The 26817-nt window shown below is 40.8% G+C and overlaps 1 protein-coding gene across 20 annotated transcripts in view; it reads right to left on the bottom strand.

The window, feature by feature from the left end:
* Positions 1–9321: 9321 nt before the first annotated feature.
* The window catches only part of epb41l2 (erythrocyte membrane protein band 4.1 like 2), a 52408-nt gene continuing 34912 nt past the window's right edge, over positions 9322–26817 (bottom strand). For 3 of the 20 annotated variants that reach the window (XM_069714418.1, XM_069714417.1, XM_069714419.1), the window contains exons 15-25: positions 22475–22525; positions 22237–22272; positions 18824–18991; positions 17863–18081; positions 16809–16877; positions 15735–16382; positions 14271–14399; positions 13878–13976; positions 13360–13440; positions 11794–11908; positions 9322–11468 (exon numbers count right to left, since the gene is read on the bottom strand). In XM_069714418.1, the coding sequence (XP_069570519.1) occupies positions 11804–11908; positions 13360–13440; positions 13878–13976; positions 14271–14399; positions 15735–16382; positions 16809–16877; positions 17863–18081; positions 18824–18991; positions 22237–22272; positions 22475–22525 (1605 nt within the window). In that variant the 3' untranslated portion in view covers positions 9322–11468; positions 11794–11803. Of the gene's footprint in view, positions 11469–11793; positions 11909–13359; positions 13441–13877; positions 13977–14270; positions 14400–15734; positions 16383–16808; positions 16878–17862; positions 18082–18823; positions 18992–21351; positions 21412–22230; positions 22273–22474; positions 25279–26817 lie in introns of those variants that run through there. The other 17 variants (XM_069714420.1, XM_069714424.1, XM_069714422.1 and 14 more) reach the window with 17 other exon arrangements.

Genomic DNA, 26817 nt, shown 5'->3' with positions numbered 1-26817 from the left:
CACGCACAAGCACGCGCACACACACGCACACGCATACACACACACACACACACACGCACGCACACACGCACACACACACACACACACACATACCTCTTCTCCAAAAATGAGCCCGTTATCTCCTGATCAATCAGAGAAACAACAAAGCTAATCAATCCTATTGATCCTGCTAACAGCATTACTTAATTAGCCAGATCTTCTCACCGGCTGCAGCCAAATTACGCCTGTGATTTTATCACATGAAGCCGCCTTTCCCTCCCGTGAGACGAGACTGGCGGTGTGTTTAAATGAGTCTCCGCCTGACAGGAGTGCCGATGCTGAGATCTGAGTCAACGAGTGTCAAACTGCACCGAGGTCAGAGATACTTCCTGCTTTGCCAAGTAGGAGCAGAGATGTGTTGGCTTCAAATATAAAGCAGCAGTGTGTTGGAGGCTCCTCTGGTGAAGATACCCAACAGGGACTCAACAGCAAACATGACCTGCTTTTGGTTTAAAGCCAGCCTGTTACAAAGTAAACATTTTTGATTTGAACAGTGCCAGCTGCATTTCGATATAAACATTACGATGGTCTGCCTGTTAGTTGGTTGGGAAGAAGAAACGGAAGCTAAACTTGGAAACAAATTTTCCCAGATTACTGTTGTGTATTTGAACTATTTACCACCCACACCCAGATGATGTTTTGCAAATAATTCAGACGGTAAAAAAATACAATCATTACTTGTGTAGCTCCAGTTCTGTGATGCATCTCCCTGATAGCACTGCAGTCTGCAGATGTCAAAGCAACAACAAACTAAAATTTGAAAAACCTCATATAGAAACTAACCTTTACTAATTTTAGAAGAAGCTACTGGACTCAAAAAGAAGAATTAAAACAGTCAAGCACATACACATTCTTTGCAGTCAAATATGGCAGTTCTGTGTTTGTAGCTTGTTTTCACCGTCGCCAGGTGGCCAAAAGAATCTGTTGCTGCAAGTTTAATATGGAGCAAAGTGTCACACGATGGTTTGGTATCGAAGCTTCTGTGTTAAACTGACTTGTCTGTCCTCATTTTGTTGGATCAATAAAGTCAAGGTTGATGCTGTCAGTTCTGTTTTAAAGCGATCGATACCGCCACCAAAGAATGAACAGAAAACAACAAAAGAAACGAGACAGCAGGGAGGTAAGAGAAATAAGAAACCTAGTTTCAACGGGAGAAGGGAACAGCTGCAAAAGTGTGTGCACGCGTTGACGAGGGTTTTATGACAGTGAGCTCAAAAGTCAAAGGTTCAATGATCAAAACATGACTCGAAGGGCCCAAAGCACACACACTCACAGCATGGTAAGCACACAGATTGTATGGTAAACATGAAATTGATAAGGAGAAATATCTTTCCCCATTTTCATGTTTGGAGGACACTGAAGCTCGCTGTAACTCCACACACCATCTCCCTCTTACAAAAACACACACACACACACACACACACACACACACACACACACACACACACACACACACACACACACACACACACACACACACACACACACACACACACAGAGGGTCTGGCCAGTCCAGATAATCTTCTTACCAATCACAAGGTTTGAGTGTTGAAACAGATCAAAGTTCACACCGTCAACAGTTGGTGGCGTTTCCTCCAGTGAGAGAGTCATGACCCAAACAGACAGAAACAAAAAGACAAGAGAAACTTTTTTTCTCTGGACTTCGGCGGTCATTTCTCCCTGTGGAATTATAATCTTCAGCTTCCCTTTGAAATATCTCTCCAACGTCAGGAGTAAAAATCTCGGTGTGACACGCTGACACTGATTGAATTTTAGAAGTTCCTTTTAAGTCTTTCAGTTATGTGACTGCCATCACAGAAGCACTACAATTTCCACTACTGGAGACAATACAACATCAGGAAGGACGACTGTCAGGATAACTATGTCGTAGTCATTGATAATATTTGGCAGCCATTGGAAACTCATTTCCACCTGAGGTCCTTCAAATCTGCATCTTAAGGAACTTGAAAACTGTAAGTAGATATTGTGTATCTGTAGTATCTAAACCATGTGATGCATAATGTATTTTCTAATAATAAAAGGTTTGATTCTTGTTTGGTAAAGGTACTTGTTTATCACCAGTTTTCTACAAGAGCACTCTCCTCTCTTTCTATTTGCTTTATTCCCTCTACATTTTCTTTGCCTTGAGTTTTGTGTCAACAGAGTTCAGTGTGTGCAAAACAGCTCTGATTTCTAGCAGTTTGTGGCAGGAACTATGGTATCATCTATGTAAATACTTGCTAGTTTGGATAATTCTGTCTCACTGCAGACAGGCAGTAAAAGAAACACATTAATAATAAAACCACCAAAACAATGGTTATGTGTCCCTTGAACTTGACTGTCTTTAAATTGTGCCTGGGGATATGGTTAGTGAAAATGAATATATTTTTTGAACCCATTATATCAAAATCAGTGTCAAAATGCATTTTATATTGAGTTCAACTTCAAAAGTAGAGGCTACAGTATCAAGGATGCGTCAATCTGAGAGGCAAACATGAGAAGATTGCAGCATGTCAGTACAAAGCTAAATCTGCACATCATTAGCTGTTAAAGTTACAATTCACCGCCGTCTCAATTTAAATCACATGCTTATCTAAACCTGGGAATCTTAATCATTTGTGGAAAAAAAATGTTCATCCACTTCCAAAAGAAGCAGTGTGTCGGATTTAGTGGCATCTAGTGGTGAGGTGGCTGCGAAAATCAAGAAAAATGCCTTTGGTTTATCCCTTCTGGGCTACCGTAGAGACGTGGTAAAACATGGCAGGCTCCCCATGTACATATTACGGGCTCATTCTAACATGATGAAAACACAACAATTCTTAGTTTCTGGTGATTATACACCATTGAAAACATAATTATAAATATTGTATTTCATATGCCAATAGATCCCCTAAACCAGGGGTGTCAAACTCATTTTAGTTAAGGGGCCACATACTGCCTGCCCACTTTGATCTCAAGTGGGCCAGACCAGTAAAATCATAGCATAATAACGCATACATAACGACAATATTTCTCTATGTTTAAATCATTGGTGAAGGTTTTTGGATGATAAACCCCTATTTTAAGGTATTTCTACAATAAACTAGAAACATAAAGACCAAAAACTCAGACATCAGCCCACTGTTTATCTGCCTGGGCTCTCCTCTGCAGATTCCCTCGCTTTGTGACGCGTTTGACGTCAAACGCGTCACAAAGCGAGCAGCGAGCGCTTCTGCCTCCGGAGCAGACGTCGCATTTACGCTGTTTTTGAAGCAATTACTGGATCGATTTAAAAAAAAATTACTAAATGTTTGTACTCATAAACCTCCATATTCTCATAGAAATGCAATTTATGTCTTTCTGTAATTTTCACACTAAGCAAAGTCATCCGGCGGGCCGAGCTGGACCCCCTGGCGGGCCGAGCTGGAGCCCCTGGTGGGCCGGATCCGGCCCGCGGGCCGTATGTTTGACACCCCTGCCCTAAACCCTCCACACTGGACCTTCAACTTATTGTGAAAACATTGAAATTAGTCACAAAAATGATTTATTTTCCATCTGCTCTTGCTACTACTCTCATCTCCTGTCTGACACATCTCGGGTATGATACTGTCACATCTGTCCTGACGGGCCTCTTGTCTTTAAGGGGTTTCCCCCCCGCCTAGGACTATGGAGGTGCTGAGCGGTCCCTGGGCTGATCTGGCTCTGCTGCTGCGACAGACCTTCGCACAGTCAGACAGAGAGCCAGACAGCTTTCCTCCGGTCTGGCTGTTCGGCCTGCTGCTGTTCCTGTCGGTCTCTCTGCTGCTGCTGCAGCTGATCATCTACCTCAGCTGGAAACTCAGACAGGGTGGGCATCTTATTAACTTTTCATTTCCAGACTGCTTGCTACAATATAATTGCTATGCTGACATGTCGGTAAACTTTAGTCAGATGCCTTTTTTTTTTTTTTTTAGGGCCACACATTCAGTACTATAAATATGTACATTCATCACTCAGTTCAAAGTAAAGACTACATTATGCCATCACCTGCAACCAACCCCCAAAATGTCAAGAAACTTGACTCATTTCATACTCATGGAAAAATATAAAACATGAAGCACAACACTGTTTTTGGAGAAACACACACACAGACCACCAACTGTGTCCTGCGGAAGTCTCACTCACGATGTCTTTTGAACAGAATATGACAACTCACGTCGCCCGCAGGTAGAGTGAAATATCTCTTAGTCTAAACTGATCTGCATCTTAAATAATGAAAAACAGCTAAAATAGGCTACAAGAAGAAAAAAGAAAACTATAAACTTGGCGAAGGGACATTTTGTGAAGATAGTGATCACTAAGACGGTTAGCTATACTGGCTTGGTTTGTGTTTTGTATGTGAATGTGTGAGGAGGACACACTGTCTGTGTGTGTGTGTGTGTGTGTGTGTGTGTGTGTGTGTGTGTGTGTGTGTGTGTGTGTGTGTGTGTGAGACAGGGCTTCTGTCCTCTGTGTGTGCTCTGGTAACAAGTGTTGCTTTGCTGTGTGAACCTGACCCCTTTGTTCTTTGTACCGACAGAAAATACAGACACACACATCCTGAACAGATCACAAGTCCGCTTTCACCAACTGCTCCCACTCTTTGTGAATATACCCTGAAGACCCAGTCTATTTTTTTTTTTATATTTTCATCTGAAAAAAAAAAAAAATTCACAAATTCAGTCAGTAACAGCTGCAAAACGGTGAGGCCAAAATTAACAACTTTGGGCTCTATGGATAGGAAAAACAAGGGAGAATTTAAATATATACGTATTTTTATCCTTTTTATCCAGGCCAAAGTGAAATTTTAAAAACTCAAGCAAACATAGGAAATTTTCCCTCAGCTTGATTAAAAGTTTAAATTAAGAGAGTAAACAGCAGACTGATAACAATGAGTCAGTAAAACTGATGTTAATGAACCTGTTCTAAAAATCTGATGTCCAGAAATAATGACAGAAAACAAATACCAGCCTTTTCAATGAAACTGCTACGCTTGGCTAACTTTGAAAAATGGCACTGGGTCTAGTCCATATCGGTTATAAAAACGCCATGTTTTTTTTTATAACAGATACGGCCTGGAGCCCGGAACGGCGATGTACAGGGTGGAAGTGGTTAAAGTAAGAATTCATTCTATGCGGACCATGCCCACTACAACATCCCACTACGGTCAATAACAGAGCACCAAAAGATGTTAACCCACATCTGAAAATACTGTGGTCATAAATAAATCTACTTTAGTAATGAAAACCGCTGCTCAGCTGTTTTGGGAATTACATTTTTTTTGTTTTAATTCTTTGGTGACTAGTTTTACAATATTTATGTCCTTGGTAGGGATGAATGAGCTCAAATCACTAAATAGGAGAGGAAAGCCAAGAACAGTGCGAGTGTCAGTGTGCGGTGTGCATCGTCTGCTGTTTATTCTGAGGGCAACTACAATCAATTACAGCTAATCTAACACCTGCAGTTTACTGTTTTTCAGTGATACTCAAATTAAAGGAAGCTACTTTCCATTAAATGTTTTAATGATGGAAAGAACTTTGTCTAAATCTCTGCTCAAGAGAGTAAATCACCAGGAGACACATGTTAACTTAGGTTTTACATGGGCAACTGTAAACCAGCACAGTGTGGCACTTCCATATAAACTCACTCAAGTGATGTGAAGGTTCTTGGTGCTTTTTCACTGCTGGTTTCTGTGAGAGACATCTGACCTTCACCAAACCACAAAGGCAATGCTGGAAAATAGTCGAAGCCATTTATTTAGGTTTCTAATGAGACATGTCTATTTCCAGCAACAGAAAGTAAAACATATCAATTCATGAAGTGTCCAAACTTGTACAAGTTAAAAACAATGGGCTATAAACTGACAATGAATGATTCCGGTATGTTTGTAAACATTTGATGAGCTAAATGTAGCTTTAAAATGCTAGAAAATACGTTCAATACTGCTCCTTTTGCGCACGAACGGAGCGCAGCATCGGGACGTGCACGGAGCACGGATGGAGTAACCTCAGGGAGTAAATGCTCCAAGTTTCGTTGCTTGATCAAAATCAGCACCTGAATTACACTTGCTTTTTGTGAGTACTGGTCCGAGTGCGTTGGCGATGTTTTATGCACCTGAAATCTGACCAGAAAGTGCACATCACCACTTACCCATTAGTGTTATACCTTTGTAAAATAGCAGAGGACTGTGGGGCATTTACCGGAAATGATGACTGTACCATTTAAATGCATCACTCAACATAATATCTGGCTTTGTTTGGTCACTTTACTAAAAAAAAAACCTAACATGTCCATGCTCCCTTTTCACGCTCACAATAAACGTACTGATGGCTTTTATCCAACAACAGTATTTTGGTACTTAGTGAGAGGGGGGAAAAAAAAGAACATTTTTGTTTAGCCGTGTGCAACTTGTATTCGTCACCTCGCAGTGTTTGTTTGTTCCGCGTCCTCAGCGTTAATTTAAGAGGTTTTCAAAACAGGTGGGGGCCGCCCCCTCTCCCGCTGCGTAACCAAAATAGTGACCGAAGGTGAAAACTCGCCCTCATTTAATACTTAAATTGCACAAAACATCCAGGTACTGGCAGTGCAATGCATGTTTTTTTTTTTATACGTGTCGGTGTGATGAAGTTATGAATTCAAAATATAGTGCAAGTCGCCTACATAAATGCGCAAAATGAGATACAATAAAGTAAACACAGTAAATACAGCAAATCTCGAAACTTGCAAACAACCTTGCAATCCCTAAATGTGGCAATTTAAACCTGCATTCTAATGAATAGGTAGACAAACCTAAATTAAGGAGTGCTTTTATTAAGTGGCCATGCATATAAGTTGTCCTGTGTTGCTCATCTTCTTCTATTCTACTCATCTTTGCCCTTTTTTTTTTTTCTTTCTTTCATCGACAGCTGACGCTGATCTGTCGGAGTTTCCACAGGACCGAAGCGCCATCTACAGGCAAACACGCAGAAGTACAGACCTGAGGAGGAGAAGTGTCGGGTCTCATTCATACACTTGACAGGACACGCAGACAAACCCGGGCACACACTTCCACACAACTGGAAGAATATAGCATACATACACTTAAGACCGTGCTGTATCCTGGACGACGTGGCCAATATAAACACTGAGGGACACATCTCAGGCTGAACTGAACGGCCGTGCGATGATGGATGCTGAGCAAGAGCAGAAGATCTGTGGAACCCAGGGAACTCTGGAGGCCATCGAAACAGCGGACTCTTGTCTTTTTTGACAATTCATTGTCACAATAAAAAAAAAAAACTGACATCTTTATGAATCAACAAGTATCTGTCACATATTTTTTTTACTTTTCCCCTCTTGTTCAAGCTTGGGATAACATGTGAAATCTGGGATAGTACCATTGGTAAATTGTACCGTACACATTTCATTATCAGACTGCAAGAAGAGAAAGAACACCTCACTCATGTACATTAACATACACTTCACGGTTTTCAATCACATCAACCAAATAACTGATAACTGACCACACAGCTTTCAGAGTATAACAATCCTTTATTTAAACAGTGTTACACAGGGAGAGGAGTGGCTGTGTGTGTGGTGGGGTGGGGTGGGGTGGGGGGGGGGGGGGGGACACACAAGACAGTTAAGCTGCTAGACAGAGAAAAAAAACCTACCAGTGATCACTGGTTAACGAGGAGCAACGTGGCAGCTGGTCGGTTTTCCAAAATGTGTTTCTTTATAAAGTGTTTTCTGATGTGAGTTTTAGTTTGTCAGATAAGATAGAAAACTGTGCTGGTTTCTCATTCGTTTACAGTGCAGTATGGAACAGAGCCTGAGATTTAAGTGTCAAGAACGTACTCCAATTATAATTTGCCTTTTAAAATCTCCCTTTACAGATAGCCATGATGTTATAACGTTGAGATCCCTGACAGTTTGAAAATCAGCTGGCTTTGAATCGTCAGTTGCCACGGTAATCCCAGAAAATGTTCAGTCTGTGCTGCTTTTAATCTTAATAAAAGTTACTGCCGACAAGACATTCATATGTGATACTGTTTTTTTTTTTGTGTTTTTTTTTTAAGAGTTCTAACCTCACAAAAAGTTTCATGAGAAAAAGTGACAAACATTTTGGAAAACCCGACTCTGCAGCCCCAGAGTTCCTGTGATTGGTTAAGAGAGCCCAGGACCCCGAGCAGAGGTCAAACCTGGGGCTAAAAGTACAAAAAGAAAACGGTGGCAGAAATTTGTAGTGGCGTTTCTTCACTGTCAAAAAACACTGACAATATTACAAATATGCATGAGGGGTGGGGGTGGGGGTTGGGGTGGGGTGGGGAAACGATAAATCCCACCTTCCAACGACTAGATCAGTTTCACAGAGAAGATGACAAATTATGAGAAAATCTACAAATATCGTATTGTTGTGATATTACCGATGACTTTTTGAAAAGATGGTTTTTTTTTTTTTTTTTTTTTTGGAACAGTGAAAGCTTCCAAAGCTGCCTAGTGTTGCACGGTTCGCTTCTTTAAATGCTTTTCTGCTGCTTTGTCTCTTTGCAAGAGGGTTAGAGGTTAAAGCTTCCCCCTTGTGGAATGTCATTTAACTGCATAGTAGACGTCAGACCAGTGTTTCCCAATAAAAAGCCTGTCGTTAACTCTCCGTTCACTGGAGATTTTAGGTCAAAAGGATGAGGTCAAATAATAAAGAGGTGTGTACTAACAGACCCAATGTGATGAAGACAAACAATTGGGTCAAAAAGCATCAATTTGATTCAGGTTTTTTTTTCTGAATGCGTGTCAATTTTTCTATATTAAAAACATTATCCTTTTCACTCCCATTTAAAATGTCCGGTCAAAGAGGAGGGTGTGGGTGGATCTCAACAGGTCGAGGTGGAACGTTTTCTATAGTAATCTGTGGCACTTCTTTGCTTACAATCAGGTACATTTCAGGAGAATATGCCTTTATTTTTCACTGCCCACACTGAACATCTGTGTTGCCTGAATGCATTAGACGAAGCACCTTGTTCTAACACATTTAGTGTCAACAGAATTTACACAGTCACAATTTTGTGGAATTCTGCTTACCATTTCCGTAAAAGGAAAACACCAAAATGATATTCCATTTAGGGGTTTGAACTAGCATTTCAAACCCTGTGATACGCGGCCCTTCAAGCTGCATTTCACCGCTGTGTTGTAACTGTTTTTGCCTCCGTTTGTAGTGGAGTGACGGAATCAGAGTGATGTTTTTATTTGTGTGTGTGTGTGTGTGTGTGTGTGTGTGTGTGTGTGTGTGTGTGTGTGTGTGTGTGTGTGTGTGTGTGTGTGTGTGGTGCCGTAATGAGGAACACAGCTGAGTGTGATGTAAAGGAAACATACTGAATCACATTCATGCAGCAAAGTTATCTTTTGGTTGCAGTAAAACAGTTACAACACAGCCAGCGATGTGTCAGATAATATTATCTGGACATACTGTATGCGCTGAGATAATCTGTTATCTACGCACTCTCAAACCAATCAACACAGTAGCATCCTATCTAGACTCGCTCAAGATACTCTTGCGAGATAAAAAATGTGTGAAGACATGCTGAATTTAAAGTCGTATCTGATTATATGTAGCATATTTTCTTGGTATTATCTAGTCTGGCATGAAAATAAGCTGGGAATGAACAGTGCTGAACTATGACGACAAACAGGCTCTGCTGCAGAGTTAGAAAACTCCAAGAAATTGCAATAGTCTGAATTTTGGACAGGACTTGTTTCAAGTTGTCCTCATTTTGGTACCCGTGCTAGTTGTAGCACACAACTCATTTTGAATAATTTAAATTGCAGTATTAATTTTGTACTAAGCACTGTTTTTAGAACATTAAAACAGTTCACTGCAGGATGCTAAATAACATGCTAAAAAGAAAATGTGCCATTACCACAGAGTAAAGCCAACTTGCATTAATAATCAAATTCCTTTTCATTCCCAACTTGTCAGTTGGCACTCTCCCAATCATCCTTCAGCTTTACTGGTCCTCTCTCCCAATCAAAAGTCAGTTTACATCTCCCTTGCTCCCCTGGGGCCCAATAGGAATGGTTAGTGTCGTACAGTGGGCGGGCCCAGGGAGAGCGTTTAGCTAATAAAAAGCTGCTCCCATCAAATAACCTTCTTTTCTTTCTTTCTTTTTTTAATTGTTTTTTTTACTGTACAGCGATGTATACACTAGCTTTTAAAGTCACTTCATTTTCAGTTCAATTTCAATTCAATTTCGCAAAGATTTTTGTCTAAAATGTAAAAAAAACTACAAATAAATCATTCGACATGTAACATTTGGCTTCTCAAATTGAATTCATGTCAATCCCAATTAAAATCTCTTCCATTCTCACTTACTGTTAAAATGTCGTCTCTTCTTGGAGATGAGTAAAACGTGAATTGAACTGAAAGTGAACCCACAAAGCTGCTAGTCACACATGAGGAATGTGGATGAATAAGAACTATACTTACAAGAAAAGAAGAATATCATAAAAAAAATTTAAAACCTGGATGATTGTTTTTTACTGCAATATCTTAAGTTACAGCTCCCACTTTTCTGTTATCATTAGTAAGAACAAGTGATGATGTGACACAGCTGGTTTCTACCATTCACTTGACTGAGTTACAGTGAGTGTGTGTGCGTGTTGGATTTTATTACAAGTTTAAAAAAAAAAAAAAAAAAGACCTCGTGTCACCCGGTTTCCTGCAGTCCTACATCTTATTCATACAGTTTAAAAGTTATTGAGTTATATTATATTACTCTCCATTTACACCAATGTGAAGTTTTTATGAGGGGAGCTGTAATTTAACAAATTACTTTTTTTTTTTTTTTTTTTAAAGGAATGCACCAAAAACACTTTTCCATAAAGATTTCAAGTATAGAAGATAAAAGTTTTCTCTGTTTGATGGTCACCAGCATCTTGTTGTGGATGCGTTTCTCTGAAGGTCACTGATGCTGCCGAAATAATCGAAACGAGTACACGATAATCCTCTTTAGCTTGAATCTCATCAGGAGTGGTTATCAGTGCATCCCTAGTTTTATCTTTGCAATACATAACGGACACACTATTGTCTCTCTTTTGTAAAACAGTTAAAGAAAAAAATTAAAAAAAAACTCATAAAAAAAAATAAAAATAAAAAATAAAAAACAAGCTACAAGTGTTAAGCTAACGAAGTGGTTCTTTTTTGTTCCCTCAGGAAGAGTGAGGATATTAGAATTTATTTTTCTTGGTTTTGCAGAGAGGGATTTAGATGCACCACAGACATGTAAGAAAGACCAAGTGGGAAGAGAGTGGCAACTTCAGTCCATTTGTCTAACCGTCCTCCTGCTGTTCTGTAGCTCCTCCTCTTATCCTCCCATTCTGTCAGTCATGGTTGGTTGTCGTAGGTTGATGAAGGTCGTTCGATGTCAACAGAGAAAACAGTCACGGTGGGCCCTTCAACTCTGGGAAAATAGAGGTGAAGACACTCAGCCTGAGGAGCTGTGATGATTAACACAACATTGGTTTTATCCTCAAAACATTCCCTTTGCACTCGACACACAGAGACCTCCACTGCCTACCCTCTTAATTTTACCCCGCTCTCTTTCCTCAACTGTTTTAGCTCGTGTGATGACGGCCGGCGGTTTTAGCAGCTTCATTTGTTCCGGTTTTTTCTTCAAATCTCTGATGTTGAGTTCTTGTCTTCATCAAATAAACTCCTATATGCACGCCCACTGTTAAAACAAACCAATAATAATAATAATAACGATCTACTATTATTATTATTACCTGAGTTCAGTCAATCCTCCTCCTCAGCCAGCTCAGTTTCTTTATGAACCACCACTCTGGTAACAGACATGTCAGGATGTTGCTCTTTGGCCTCCTTAATGGCCTGGGCCAGTGCCTGCAGTACCGAGGGGCAACCACACAGTGGCAGCACCGAGCACAGCAGGCAGTGGAGGGGAAGGAGGGGAAAATGGTGGTGTTAAATGAAAAATAAAATAAGAAGCAGAAAGAAAAGAAGACAAGAATGCTGGATTTACAGTCAGTGTGCCATTTTACTTCTTTGGGTTAACTGAATGTTAAAATAAGAGGGGTGTAAATCAGATGAAGTAAAATGGCTTTAGATGGAGACATTACTGTGTAAATCCAGCAAATCAGACCAGACAGGCAACTTAAACAAAAAAAAAGTAGAACAAGAGCCATGCAGACTCAGACCTGAGCAAAACACATATTTACTTTTTTAAATGTATGAGATGTTTGGAGGGCGCTACATGCATTTTGACAACACAATCCTCCAGCTTTACTCGTTATAGAGTTTGTGCCATGAGTGAAAGGCACCCGCTAGAAAGTACGAGAGACTCCAATTTGGAAAATAACAATTTATCGCCATCTTTAAAATACATAAATTACCTTTAAACGTCCAACAAACCTATAATTTTACACATCAAATTGTACTGTTTGTATATGTACATGCTTTTTTTAATATTGTTTTTTATATTAAAACATTAATCTGAAGAACAGTGAAGTAATCTGAGCCCATTTTATACCTATTCTTCCAATTTTAGGGCAATGCATAATTGATGATGGCTGAAGGTTCAGTTGGCTCATGAGCTCATTAAAATGTACAGATTCTAAAATTAAAGTGGAAAATCGTCTCATGTAAACTCTAATATACTTGCTGACAGAAAACACAACAAAAAAAACCTCTGTTTCTGTTGTCACTGTGTAAATACATTTGGACTGCACTAACTACGTGTTTCAGTGTAGCTTTAGCATGTAGCACATCATCAATCCCAAAAATGAAAATTTTATTTTGTGCCACTGTGGACATGTGACAATCAAAGACAAAGACAACACATTAAATTAACTGAGACGAGCAACAAAATCAGACACAGAGTGCCAAAAAAAACAAAAAACAAAAAACATCAAAAAAGTTCTGACACCATTTTCTAGATGCAAGGATGAATGAGCAACAAGGCAACAGTAGCAGATCACAGCCGATGAGCTGAATCTGGGTGAAACTGATGGCTTGTGGGTTTGTCTAATAAACAATTCACAAATAAAATTTTGCATTCAGGTGGTAAGCAACACGATGGACATGTCACCAGATATCTGTCTCTTCCCTCAAGTTTAAACAATCACAGAAAACTATTTCCCTGTCAACGTCAACCAATTCCGCTGCAAAAGATGAAAAATCTAAGACTTGGACTGTGCACCTAGATTACACTTTTACAACAAAATGATTCTTAGAAATCCTTTCCCACCATCCTCATGTAAATACAGCAAAGCATCAACCATGCTGCTGAAACACCAGGTGAGGCAGATGGATAAGCTGTGTGACTAAAAACTGACCTGGTCGTGGTCGATGTCACAGTCGCCGGTAATGACGATGCGTTTTTCAATCCTTGTCTCTGATAGGCCTCCCTTTAACGTCTGGAACACAAACAACAACAACACTTTGATGAGTGTCAAAGGTGGTTATTTATGACTGTTAAGGCTCAGCTGGGTGCTGGTGTGATACAAGCTCAGTGGCAAACATTGTCCTGACAGTCAGACAGATGAAAGTATGATCAAATGTCAAGTAACAGATTGTCGGCTTCACTAATGTCAATCTGGACACGCAACACAAAGTAGAAACCCTACTGCATTAGGGTACCGTGAAATCACATGTACGGTTGCCACGGAGATATAATATACAAGGCATGTATCATCGTAAAATAAGAAATAGCAGTATCGACATGATTTTGTCGGCGGTTTTTAGAGCGATGTGTGCGGTATCTAAATTACATAAGAAATAAGCCCTCGTGTATTATGTAATGTCATAATGACAGTGGCCCAACCGATATGGATGTGCGTGTGTCTGTCTGTACCTTGGTAATGTGTGTGGTTGTAGTGGTACACAAAGATTCAGAGGTGATTGTCTGAGCAGTCATCAGCACTCCGGGCTCACCGTCCCCGTTACCGTCCAACTGATAACAGAGAGAGAGATGATTAGCCGCACATTAACACCACAATATCCCCGTTTGATATTTGATGATTGAAATGAACTCTCGTCTAAAACAACTGTTTCCCTCTAGGTGAAGGGATGAATGATGACGTCATGCACAGCCGATAGGAAGGAAGCTCTTTGGACTATTAGCATTAATGAGCTCTAAAATAAACATAAATCTAAACGTTTTACACAAGTACTTTATGAATCATAAATGCTGACACGTTAGGATAATAGAAAGAAAGAAAGATCCCCGTTTTTGTTAAGTGTGCACCTGTGCGGCCTCGTATGTGATGGTCTTGGTTTCCGTATGTACGATGGGCACTTCTTTTGTAGCTATCTCAGTTTTCTGGGCAGCAAACGTGTCTGATATAGTCACCATTTCTGTCTTTACCACAGGGGGCTGGGGGGAGGAGAGAGAGGAGTGAGGGGGAGGAAAGAGGGTTAATATGTTAAAACCTGAAACAACAGATTGGAAACGAAGAAATATATTTGTATCTTTGTGCTTGCTTTCGGTTCAAATTCACCTCCAAGTCAGTTTATATATCATTTTGTCATTGTTTAACTACGAAAAGAAATGAAAACAATAGGGCTTTCGCACCGATGCTCGGTGCTTGGGCCGTAAAAACAGTCCATGTGGTTTACTTATTATCAAATTAACCGCAGATTTCAATTACAGTAGAATTTATAGTTCTGAAAGGAAGTGATTTAGTGTCGTACACACTGGTACATGCAGCAGTAGCTGTATAAACGCAGCACATGCAGCAAAATTCATGCAAAAAAAAAAAAACAGCAAGAGCTCCCAAACTCAAATGGGTCGACATCATGACACACAGGATATGACAACGGCTACTCAATGGGACGTGATAGAATAAGCTACGGTAGCGGCACAACGACAGAAATCTCTTTGGCGTCAACATGCAACTCAACGTATGACACAGCACAAACATGTATAAAACATGAGGCGATAAAACAAGCGGTACTCAGAACGACTTGCGAACAAAACGGTAATTGAAATGGAAAAAGGATGCAAAGATGATATTCAGGTGAGCGGGCAGCATTTCCACTGTGGTTGGCAATGATGATTTCCACACTACCGTTACCATGGTGCCCACAACACGGCAATTACTCACTAACAGAAAGAGAAGCATCACTGCCAAACACATGGAGAACACACAAACATACACCCATGCCAGACGGTAAAATACAGCATGCAGAGCAAAAATATACACCTAAAAGCATCATGCATTCCCCACTTAGGCCCCATTTACTTCACAACACTACAATACACTGCAAAGGAGGCAACAACAGCAACACACCACACTGTGTGAAGCAGGAGGAGACTAGCCATGTTGATAATGGTATGAAGTACAGTAGATAACTGGGAAACTAAAATGTATGAATATGTTGATGACATTAAAATAAAGGCTGAAATTCATTATGTAGGGGATGGTAACTTGACACCAACACACCAAAACAAAGGTGGTGAATTGAAGCACTCTTCTGTTTGTTTTAAGGGAGATTTAACCGTACTTTTCATTTTAGCCTTAGAAGAGTTTTCACAGGACAGAAAATGAGCAGAGGATGTACATGGGGCTTAAATATATTCACGCAAGCAGGAAGGAAACCGGCACTGTGATAGGCGGGAAGGAAAACAAAAAGAAGTGGATGTTTCTACGGTTGGTAGGAGGGATCAAAGCCCGGGGAAGCTCTGCAGTCGGCCCAGTGAAGACTTTACCTCAGAGCAACAAATAACCTGTGGCCGGGGTTCGGCTTCAGTCAGTGAAGCTTCTCCGTTCACTTTAGGCTCCGCAGCTTCCTCTGCAGGAGCAGCCATCCCTGTCACACTCCCCTCGGGCAGTGGGAGGCCGTTAGGCGCTTCATCGGGTGTCACCATTGGCTCATCGGTGCTTTCCTGTGTCTCAAACTCCCGTGATTTCTCCCCTGCGTGCTTCTTCTCTGCCTCCGTGTCTTCTTTTATGGTCTCCTTCTTTTCTCGGCTCGTTTCGTCTGCAGGCTGGCTGACTTCAGCTGGAAGGAAAGCAGCAGCTGGAGCTGACACGTCCTGCTCAACCTTCTTCTCCTCCTCTTTCTTCTCCTGCTCTTCCTCCTCCTCCTCCTTCTCCTCTAGTATTTGTGCGTGAGAGATGGGTATGGACACGTTTGGATGGTACTCCGCTTCCTCTTCACTCTCGCTCTCAGATGAAATGCTCTCCTGCTTGCTCGGCTTTACTTCCTCCACTACCACCTCTTCCACTTCCACTTCCTGTTTGCTCGTTTCCTGGGGGCCAGCGGGAACAGCGGTTGTTACTGAGACAAGTCCAGGTTTGGCTGCTTTGGAAACTTCCCGGATGACAACAGTTTCTTCGATTTCAACTTCGGTTGTCTATAAACACGCACATACACAAGCACGCATGTACACATAGCTCACGCACGCGCACGCACACGCACACACACACACACACACACACAGAATGAGGTGCGCACACACACACACACACACACACAACGCATGGGGACAAAAACAAAAGCATAACATGATCATTGAACATAAATGAAAAAAATGTAACCAAGTTTACTGAAAATAAATGAATATCAAATCAGGGAAAAAGATGAAGTTGTACTGTGGACAAAAAGGTATTAAAAAGTTTGAGGAACAAGTAGGAAGACAAATGAATGATCAAAGAGCAGATGGAGGAACACAAAGTTTCAAGCAGCCAGTGGGAAATGAATGAAGGCATGAAGGAAACGATGGATGAGAAGTGTCATGAATGGAAGGCTGGATGGATTAATAGAAGAAAGTTAGGACCACCTTTGCAGGTTCTTTGGTATCAGAGATCGTGTTATCAGCTGTTGCTGCTTCTGTTTGGGGCACATTGACCTGCGTGAAAGAGAAGTTACCAAGACATCATCAATCACACACCAGCAGTGACATCATCATTGTTAGCAGTTAGTGTCATCGGGATGCTTGTTATCACAGCATAGGGAAGGGGCTGCTCGTGTCATTTTGTCTTCCTCTCCCTGTCTTTAACTTTCACCATCTCTCACTCTGTCCCTGCTCGGCTGCACTCATGCACCATCAAGTTAATGTCAATACAGTGTAAAGTTCATTGCAGCAGGCAAGAGAGATGGTGTAAAAGTTTTGAAAAGAGAACAGAAAACAAAAAGATGAGAGATGGATTATGAAGAATATCCATCAATAAGCAGAGAGGCTCATCTTCACTAACATAAAAAGACAAAAGGAACATGGTGTTGAAGTCAGCGTCTTTGGGACAACTGCACAAAATACGTCATAGCATGATAAATTTAGGTCAAAATCCACACTTGAAAACGGCTTTTGTGCCACCTTAAAAAAGCCACAAAATGAACCCATTATGTGGTTGTCTTTTCATGTTTTTTAGCATAATTTAAACTGCTGCTTCAATACCTGCTGCTTTTGGCACAGTATAATTTTTTCCCCAGAAGATGCTGCCGAAGCAAAGATCACAGAATGAAGCCGATTTGCATCCACACACATATTTACCATCACAAAGACAGACAGATGACAACCTAAAATCCATGGCATTCACAGATGTTAGTTGATTTTGATAACATTTATCAGAGCACTTATGTATCACCAATTCATTCAGGATGAATGGTCCCAGACAGAAAATAAACCTGACAACCATTCATCCAGCATCCGCAGCAGGCATCAGAGCATATAACCACCTCTTCAGTTACATCTGGCAAGCATTACAGGGTATCAGTTTACTTTCAAGGTGACCACCCAATTGGTTAGCCAATGAACTGGTTGATCTTGAATGAATTGTGCATAATTTGGAATGAAAGTAAATTGACTCCTGAACATTCAGTAGTAGCAGAAGCACCTCAGCGGCAGAGAGTGGAGAAGTTGAGGGAATAAGAGGCCTTTGTGGTGCAGAAGAGCTGCCGACAGCAGTGGGAGCAGTAGAAGTGGCTGCTGAACATGTGGTTATAACAGCATCTAGTGTTGGTTCAGGAATACCGCAGGCAGCCTCGGCAGCTGAATAAAATCCAGTGCCAGTGTGTCTGCTGAAAAGTACAGAAGCTATCTCCTCTTCAAGACTCTATAGCAACAGACACACACCAAAAACAAGACAGCGAGAAGACAGACACAGAGGCAGGGAAAGAAGAGAGACAATTTGAGAGAAGACTGAAAGACAAGAAATCCCCCGAAGCTGATTAACATGGAAAGACACATAAACATAACATACATACAGACACATACAGATAAAATAAAGGACAGTCATGCTTTGCATCTGCTGTAATGATTACATAAACTAGAGCAGAGAGAGTGTGCAGAACAGAGTGGAGACAACGAAGAAAGCACAATAAAACCCATGTGCTGCAAAATGTCCAGCTGAAAAAGGGAAGGTTGTGGCAGTTATGTGAGTTTTGTAGGAAGAATTCCTCCAGAAAAAGAAACATGCACATCGTCCATCAAGCAATCAACTGGTCATTAAAACCCTCTTGTAAGCAAAAGAAAGAAAGCCTACAAAACTGGCAAAAGGTTGGAACCAACTCCAAGAAACCATGAAAGAAGATAATAAGGAAACAGTGGCTGTAGTGATGCAGATTTAGGAGACGAGCCGGGAGGACTTTGAGTTTTATATCAGGTCAAAACAAACACATGATGATGTGCTCGTCTTGCTCCAAAGACTGCATTGTTGTTTCTCTGCAGTGAATAAAAACACTTCCTGGAATCACTGCAATCCTGTGCAAAGCACTTTTTCACCTGGACAATGTTTGTGGACAAAATGCCTGCAATTCATGTGTCTCGCCGAGACAAAAACATCCAGACAGACGTACCACTTGTTGCTGCTGAAAACGTATCGTTGGAGCAGGAGAAGAGGTGAGGCGTTTCTCCCACTGGTTGGGCTGAGGAGGAGAGGGAGGTGGCGCCTCCATAAAGGAGCGTTTTAGCTGGCTAATGCTAGCTTGGTGTTTCAGAACATCATCTTGGGTCTTATCATGGTCCTAATGGTTGAGTGGAGGGGAGAGGATGGGAGAAAAGGGGGAAAGAGGAGGGGAAGGCGGAGAGTAAATGAGATGAGTAAGTGTGAATGAGGGGCAAAGATGGAGGAAGGGAAAAGAAAAGCAAAGGAAAGAAAGAAGAAAGAAAAAAAGAAAGGATTTAGGTTAGAAAAAGGGGGAGGTTTAAAGGAGGGAGGACAGGTTCAAGAAGACAGAAATGTAATGGGAAAAGAAAAACAGAAATGAGTAAGATGGAAAGAAATGGAGAGGGGTAAGAAGGGGTGGATAAAGGGAGAGAAGGATGGGGAGGGATACAAATTTGGTCACAATCTGGAGGGAAACAGGATAACAAGATGGATGCCATGCCTCACTGGAGCCTCATTTAAAGAGTACATTGGTCAAGTGTGTGTGTGTGTGTGTGTGTTTGCGTGTGTGTTTAAGCAGGCTGCAGTGAAACAGGGCCATTCATCTTGTTGAGGAGTTTTTTCCTAAAATCAGGCCAGGAACAGCAGGGCAGACTGCAGAACATGGAGCTGGTAGTGGTGTTCCCTTTTGTCTGTCCTTCACTTTTGTTCGCTTTCTCACGTTACCTTGATATCATTTTCATTTTTCTCACTGTCTTTTTCACAGCTAGTGTCTCTGCCTGTCCAATTTACCAAAATCAGTTTTTCAGCATCTTTAATCTCAAACATTAGTCCTAAACAAAGACTAATATTACAGAGGGATGCAAGTAAATTCAGTAGTTAGATAAATGGGACAATTAATGTAACGAGGCAGTGAATCTAATCAGAAATTGACTGATTGCTTATACATTTAAGGAAGAACAATTATTCTGTATGCAATGAAGGTCCTGGTTTGTCTTCTAACCACATTAGCTAACACAGAGTACTTTGTAGACTACTCGACTGCAACCTGGCAATGTATCACTATCAGCCCCACGCTGCACAAACAGCTGTTGTTGTTGTTGTTTTAGTAAGTTAACAAACCACAAATCCATCAGCGTTGGCAACCAATCACCAAAAAAACAGGAAGAAAGCTCCTCGTGTGGGTTAGGGAGGCCGGATTAGTCAGGTTAGACTCAGCTGCCTGGCAATAATTACACTTTTTGACCAATCAAGGTTTGAAAATACAGCAGGATAAAACAGTCACAAAACAGCATTCAACATGCACAGGGCATGCATTAAAGTCACGCTGACACACCACCAGTCCTATTCACAAAGCAGCCAATGTGAACACTAGGCCTGGGGAATTTTCTGATAGAGCATGTTTGTATTGTTCATAAGTTCAACACTGAAAACATCTCAGTTCTCTTCTGCCAGTACACTTGATACAACACTTTAGTTTGGGGATTTTATCCTGGCAAGACCGACTTCAACCGCATTTGGTCCCTCTGGGAACTTTAGTTACATTAATATCCACCACCTAACTTTCCTGATTTGATCAATTCCAGCAGTTGATGCGGTTGTATTTCAGAGGACTGCTACAAATCTAATAACTGGTAAGTGCAGCAGATATTTCTTATTAATGTATTTAAAGCTGCCTTCATTTCATTTTGTCATAATCCACAAGTTGAAAAAAAGTTGTGGTCGTGTAAAGTTGATATGGCTAAGGTGTTACATTAGCCTTCATTGTACCATGTTTCTGACAGTTTGACTCAAGTTTGTCCAACATTTATTCTTCATGTAGCTCTATTCTCCACTAACTCTTGAAGGAAATATTCAGCTACATGCTATATTTATCTAAATGCTCCACAATGCTATTCGCTGCCTTTGTCTGTCTGCCATTTGCTGCTGGGCAGGTAAGGAACAGTGGGTTTATCAGAAGGTGAACCAGTGAAGTTAGGTTTTTGCCATGAAACCAAAACAATAAGCTGAAAGCCGCTAAAATCTTTCCACACGTGAGGGGTAGCGCAAAATAAGATTATGATTATCCGAGGCTTTGTCACAATGAGCAACCCCATGTCAAATCCATTGTTCACCTAAAAATATTGATTACTGAAGCTATAAGTGAAATTTGCTTTATATTTCATACATGACAACATTTCAGTTAAATTTCCAAACCCAGCTGTTCAAAGTAGCTGCCGTGTGAATCAGGACAAATAGCACCGAAACGATCGCATAGAAAACTTTTTCAAGAACACAAGAATTACTGAAAATTAGGGAATAGCTGGAATTGAGTGTAAACTTAATGAACAAATTTCCACACACATAAACACACACAGGCATGCACACAGAGCCTGAGAGTGCGAGAGGGCAGCAGTCTTGTACAGTGTAGTACAGAGGAAGTTGTAGTTCTGATGGCGTCAGAGTACACAGAAAACATGTAGGTCTTATTTTCAGCCATCAGACGATGCCAGTACCAACCTCCAACATTAAATTACTGTGCCTCACATAAATATTGTCCCCATGCACTCTCATTGGACTCTGGAAGGCAGACATACAGCACAAATGAAGAAAATTAATAAAAATTTGTTTTTTAAAAGAAATCAATTTGATGAATGGCACTACAAAATATAACAAAAATAATCTAATACATAAGAAATCATACAAAACAAACACTTCAAAATAAAACTAAATTTATCTAATATGAAATCATAAAAAAAATTAAAATAATAAAGTAATTAAAAACAAAAGAAATGAACTCAGATGTAGGCAGGTGGTGACAGCAAAAATATCCCAAACTGTGAGCAACGCTGGAAGATGGGTAAAAGCACAGATTAACATTTTGGTATGAATGTCATGATGCTGGTACTCGTACCCATGTTATCACATGCAAAATCCAAAGCATTCAAAATACCACAAAACCAACAGACATTTACACAAACCGACAAACCCCAATGTGCTTACAACCGAATCCAACAAAAATGTTAAGACCCACAGACGTGAACCAGAAACCAAACTGAAACAGTGAAACTGTAAACCACAGCAGAGCATTTGAAAGTGAAAATACTGAGTGAACCTGCCCATTTAGGATCAGTTTTTACAGGCAGACCCAATTTGCAATCCCAATGTAAAGCAATGAATATCATTATGAATAAATCTATAAATCAATATTCTCTGTTGTCAGTGTTTTTTTATACAAATTCCAGATTGGGTCTTCATTAGATAAGAAATTTAAAAACTGACTCCATAACGTCATGTCAGGGCAACTTCACCCTAAAAGCATGAACCCAACGAACAAATCAAATGGGCATAGGAAATTATTGACAGACCACTACACAACCAAATAACCAATGACAGTTTATGAACCTGAGAGAGGGTAAGCTCACTGCATCCAGGTGACTGCTGGTGGGGTGAAGTCAGAGAGAGAGTAAGGACAGGTTAGGATTACTGCCTGTTCACTCCACTATACCATGAAACCAGTTCTATTCAATATTCAAAACCATCTTTATTTTAGTTCTTAGCAACAAAATATAATATTTTATATCGCCAATGTTATTTTCTTTTGAATTTGCAAAGCATGCTGGGTAAGACAGGCCTTACAGACCTGGGAGGGCATGGCTTCCACATCGCCAGGGTTTAAGTCCACCTCCTTAACCTTCAATGTTGTAGTCATGGTGATGGTAGACATGACAAAATGAAGGGGTTAGGGGCACGAAGAAAAAAAAAAAAAAAGAGTGAAATGGATGATGGGAAAAAGCTATTTTCTTCCCCAGCAACTTCAATGTTAGGGAGAACTGCTGGTCATGTGACTTTTACACCAAACCCACTGGAACAGTAACATGAAAGGACTCTGAGATGGTCAATAAATGGAGGCAGCAGGTGTTAATCACTGCTGTCATCCTGTATATATATATATATATAAAAAAAGGTTTACAGTTTGTGTTCAAGTATATGTCTATTATATGCAATAAAGAATTTTATATTTTTCTTAAACAATTAATATATACAGCATTTCTTCCTGGAAAACAGCACATGTTGTTAACTGCACTATACATAAATGAGTACAAAGTACTTTCTTTTTATCCACAAGTACAATTCTAGAATTACAACTACCACTAGATCCTCTTCATCTTTTTGTGACTTTTTATTCAAACGGGGAGGTTGTGGAAATATTGTTTTTGCCATGATGATTTTCTCCCCCAGACACCAACTTTTCTCTCTATTTACTCTGGCAATGAGCCAAATACGCCAGTCTTCTTTCCAGCCTATCTTTTGCTTGAAAATCTGGTATTTTTGCATCTGCAGCTTCATTACATCATCAAAACGCCAAATGGCCACCACAAAACTTATTTAAAACAACGCAAACAGCAGAGAGAGGTTGAGGACAGGATGCTGAGTAGGGGTGAGTGTAACACTGTTGACTATTAACATTCATTAGCAATAATATACAAATGCAATATGCTTTAAGTTCTATGGGTTAGAGGGGATAACAGCATGTATCCTGTGTGTGTATGTACAATAGTTTTTCAGTGGCACCCTCTCTCTTCACTGCAAAGGCAAACTGGAGCAACGAGAAACCGTTCGACAATAAATATTGCAAATTGCAAACACTGTATATATTTCACATTACCAATCACTACCACCATGTCACTTCATTTGATGAGTGTGACGAGAACCTGCTCAATATTACACAAAGCAACGACACAATGACGCCTTTATGAGCACGACAACTAATAATGTCTGAAACGCATGACGTGTTCATCGCCTCACTAAATGTTATTGTTGCCTTTTCAAGTCGAATCTTGCAAACGTCTCCTTCACTCAGACTTTATACAGTATTTAAAACTCTTAATATACTTATCTTATCTCTATATTAACAATATGTATCATTATTTCAATATTATTTCTCTGTTTTAACTCTTCTAAATGTCAAAACTTTTACTACTTATTCTTTGTTCTTTATAAACAATGCAGTGGGGTTGGCAGGGTGCAGGGATGGTAAGAGGAAAGACACTTTTAGGTAAAGGAAGTGCTGGTGGCAGGGATAAACAAAAGAAGGTGACATTCAGAAACATACATCATACACATTCACTCAAGGTCAAACGCAGGGAGTGGAACATAGAGCAGGATGGGAGATCTGCATATATGAATTGGTGTGTGTGTGTGTGTGTGTGTGTGTGTGTGTGTGTGTGTGTGTGTGTGTGTGTGTGTGTGTGTGTGTGTGTGTGTGTGTGTGTGTGTGTGTGTGTGTGTGTGTGTGTGTGTTTATGCTGCTGGATCACACATCTCTTGCGTCCACATAGCCCCTGTGTGGTGCCTAATGCGAGCAGGTGTGTGGGTCGGTGTGAGAGGAGAAGCATGCGCGTTAAAACCAGAACTTAGCTGATTCTCAGACTGATCATTCGCCTGGTCATTGATAAACATCGGCAAGACTGTTTTTCTATGACTGGAGACCACGTTCTCTAAGTAACACAGGGTGAGGCCGAGGGGTGTGGCTAAAATCAGGGCGAGGACCAAAGACTGGCTTGCTGTCAGCATCACGACCAAGAGGAAGACAACTAACAGGCAGGGCAAGAAGAGAGGGGAGGGATTCAGGAGGTAGCGATGTACAGATGTGGTTAGATTAGAGCGAGAGAAGGTTGCAGGAAGAGAGGAGCGAGAGGGAAAAGAAGAGACGATTTGAGGCCAAGTCAAAGATGATGCTGTCGGCAAACATAGCTGTGTAGGGTGCGAAGGAACGTCAGCGACTAAATTAACAAACTTAGGAGGAAGATATCGGGAACAAAATGCCACAAATTTAGACCACTTAAATGCCACACTGTTAAAAACTTGATGTAATTTGGATGTGATCATGTTAGAAATTACATATTTATGGGCAGTGATGGCAAAAGCCTTAAGTTTAGCTACTGACTTGGACATTTGCTTGAACAACGTGGGAGTTAAAGTGTTCAGTTTCTTTGTTAATCCTGAAAATAGCTTTGTGGGCTGACACCTGTTTCCATGCTTTCTCGATATGGAGAGGAAACACAAGATGAAGGAGACATATTTAACCACACCCTTCATAAAGAACCAGCTCCGCCAATTTAGTAGACCAGCTGTTGTTCTGGTTTCAGCCTGGCAGCCCTCCTCAAATTTCAAAAGCTCTGAGCTGTGTGTTTGGGAGGCAGTGACTGGGTGGGAGGATGGAGGGTGTTCAAGATCAGACAGCTGCTGATCACAGAAAAAGGAGACGGTGTTTGAGGGAAGGCTCCACAGAGTGTGTATGGTGTCTGTGTTGTCGTCGATGCGGTCATCATCCTCGGAGATGTCTGATAGACCGTGGTCAAACTCGGAGATAGAGTCGAGGGAAGGCGGGATGGATGAGAGTGAGGATGACGAGGAGAAGGAGAGAGGAAACATGAAGATTGACTAATGGGAGCAAATTGAAAGAGAGAAAAACATACAAGGGGAGGGGCGGAAAAAGGAGGGAATGAGTGAGGACACAATATGATAGAGGGGGGGGAGCAGATAGACAGGGAAGATGTGGGCGGGAACAGAAAGGAAAGAACCACGATCACACACACGCACAAAGTGAAGAAGCAAGCCGTGAAGAAGTAAAGATTAACGACAAACCAAAACAACCGACGTCATGTGCATAAAATTAAAAAAAAAAAAATAAATTTCAATTCCATGAAATAATGGCAAAAAGTGGGATCATGCAAGAGGAATGCAAAGAAAGCAAAAACAAAAGGGGAGTGTGTGTGAAGGAAAAAAAGAGAGAGGGAAAGAGACATAACATTAGTCAGTGATCAACACACCACAACAGCTTAAAAGTGAACATAGCAGGGCAGAGCAGGAGTGCAGAGTACAGTAGGCACAGGTGTTCGCAGAAACAGTGTCGACAAGGTGTCACCACTAACAGAGGCTTACACACAGGTCAAATCCAAGGTGCTGGGAGGTGAGCGAGGGTTAGGAGGAGGAAGGGCGCAGTGAGGAGGAACAGGAGGCATGCACAGCATACAGTATGACTCTGTAGTTACTCCTGAACTGTAGGGACACACTGACTTGGTTGGTGGTGGGCATTGCCCCACCAGTGGACAGAGGTCCTTAGTAGCAGCTGGGCCCGAAGATGTAAAGTGAACGAATGGCTACCTGTAATAGCTGCTCTGGTAAAGACCCGCTGAAGTCGTGAACAAAAGCATTACAGTGAAGATTTAGGACATTTTTCAACTTCAAAAGAAGATGTGAAAAGTTTTCTGTCTGTCTTGTTGGTTTTTCTACATCTCTCACTCACGCGTATAATCACAGCCTGACCGGACAAAAGAGTAGCGGCCTCCTGTTCCTAGATGAGCTCAAGTTATTTATCTATAATATTCTTTGAAAACTTAAATGACATGAGCAAGTCTCTGTAGCAACCAGATAAAAACAGTGTCAGCCTCCTATTAATTCACACAGTCAGCTATAATTCTATCATTTCATACTGATCAATCAAGAGCTTGAGACCATTTTTGGTTGTAAATGGCAGAAAAAAATTGAAGTTACTGTTGACAAAGCTATGACTATAGGCTTCAGTTATCTAACCTCTGTTGTTCAAGCACTCCTTGTGCTCTGAGAAGAACCTTTATGAGGTGTTGGGATGGTGCTGAAATAACATCAAACTTTGCTCACCATTTCATTGATCCCACCCTGATCTGAGGATGGTTGTCCTCAGAGATACTGTATACTCCAAATATACAGTGTGGATTAGACTAACACCACATTATCAACAGTGATCAATGGATCCTCATGTTACCAATATTATAGTGTATCAAACAATGAAAAAGACATACAAATTGTGACACAAAAATAAAAACTCAAGTGTGCAACATGAAGCTAGCAGATGCTTCTATATTATAATAGTTATGACCAGAAAAAGTCCATGTCTCAGCTAAAAACTGATTCCCCCCCATACATTCAGTCTCTCTATTT

This window comes from Brachyistius frenatus, unplaced genomic scaffold (genome assembly GCF_029030835.1).
Source record: "Brachyistius frenatus isolate BFR_SWC_R1_liver_20210118 unplaced genomic scaffold, ASM2903083v1 Contig_130, whole genome shotgun sequence".
NCBI classification, from domain to species: domain Eukaryota; kingdom Metazoa; phylum Chordata; class Actinopteri; family Embiotocidae; genus Brachyistius; species Brachyistius frenatus.
Note: the sequence above shows the minus strand (reverse complement) of the source record. Positions and strands in the feature narration are given on the sequence as shown.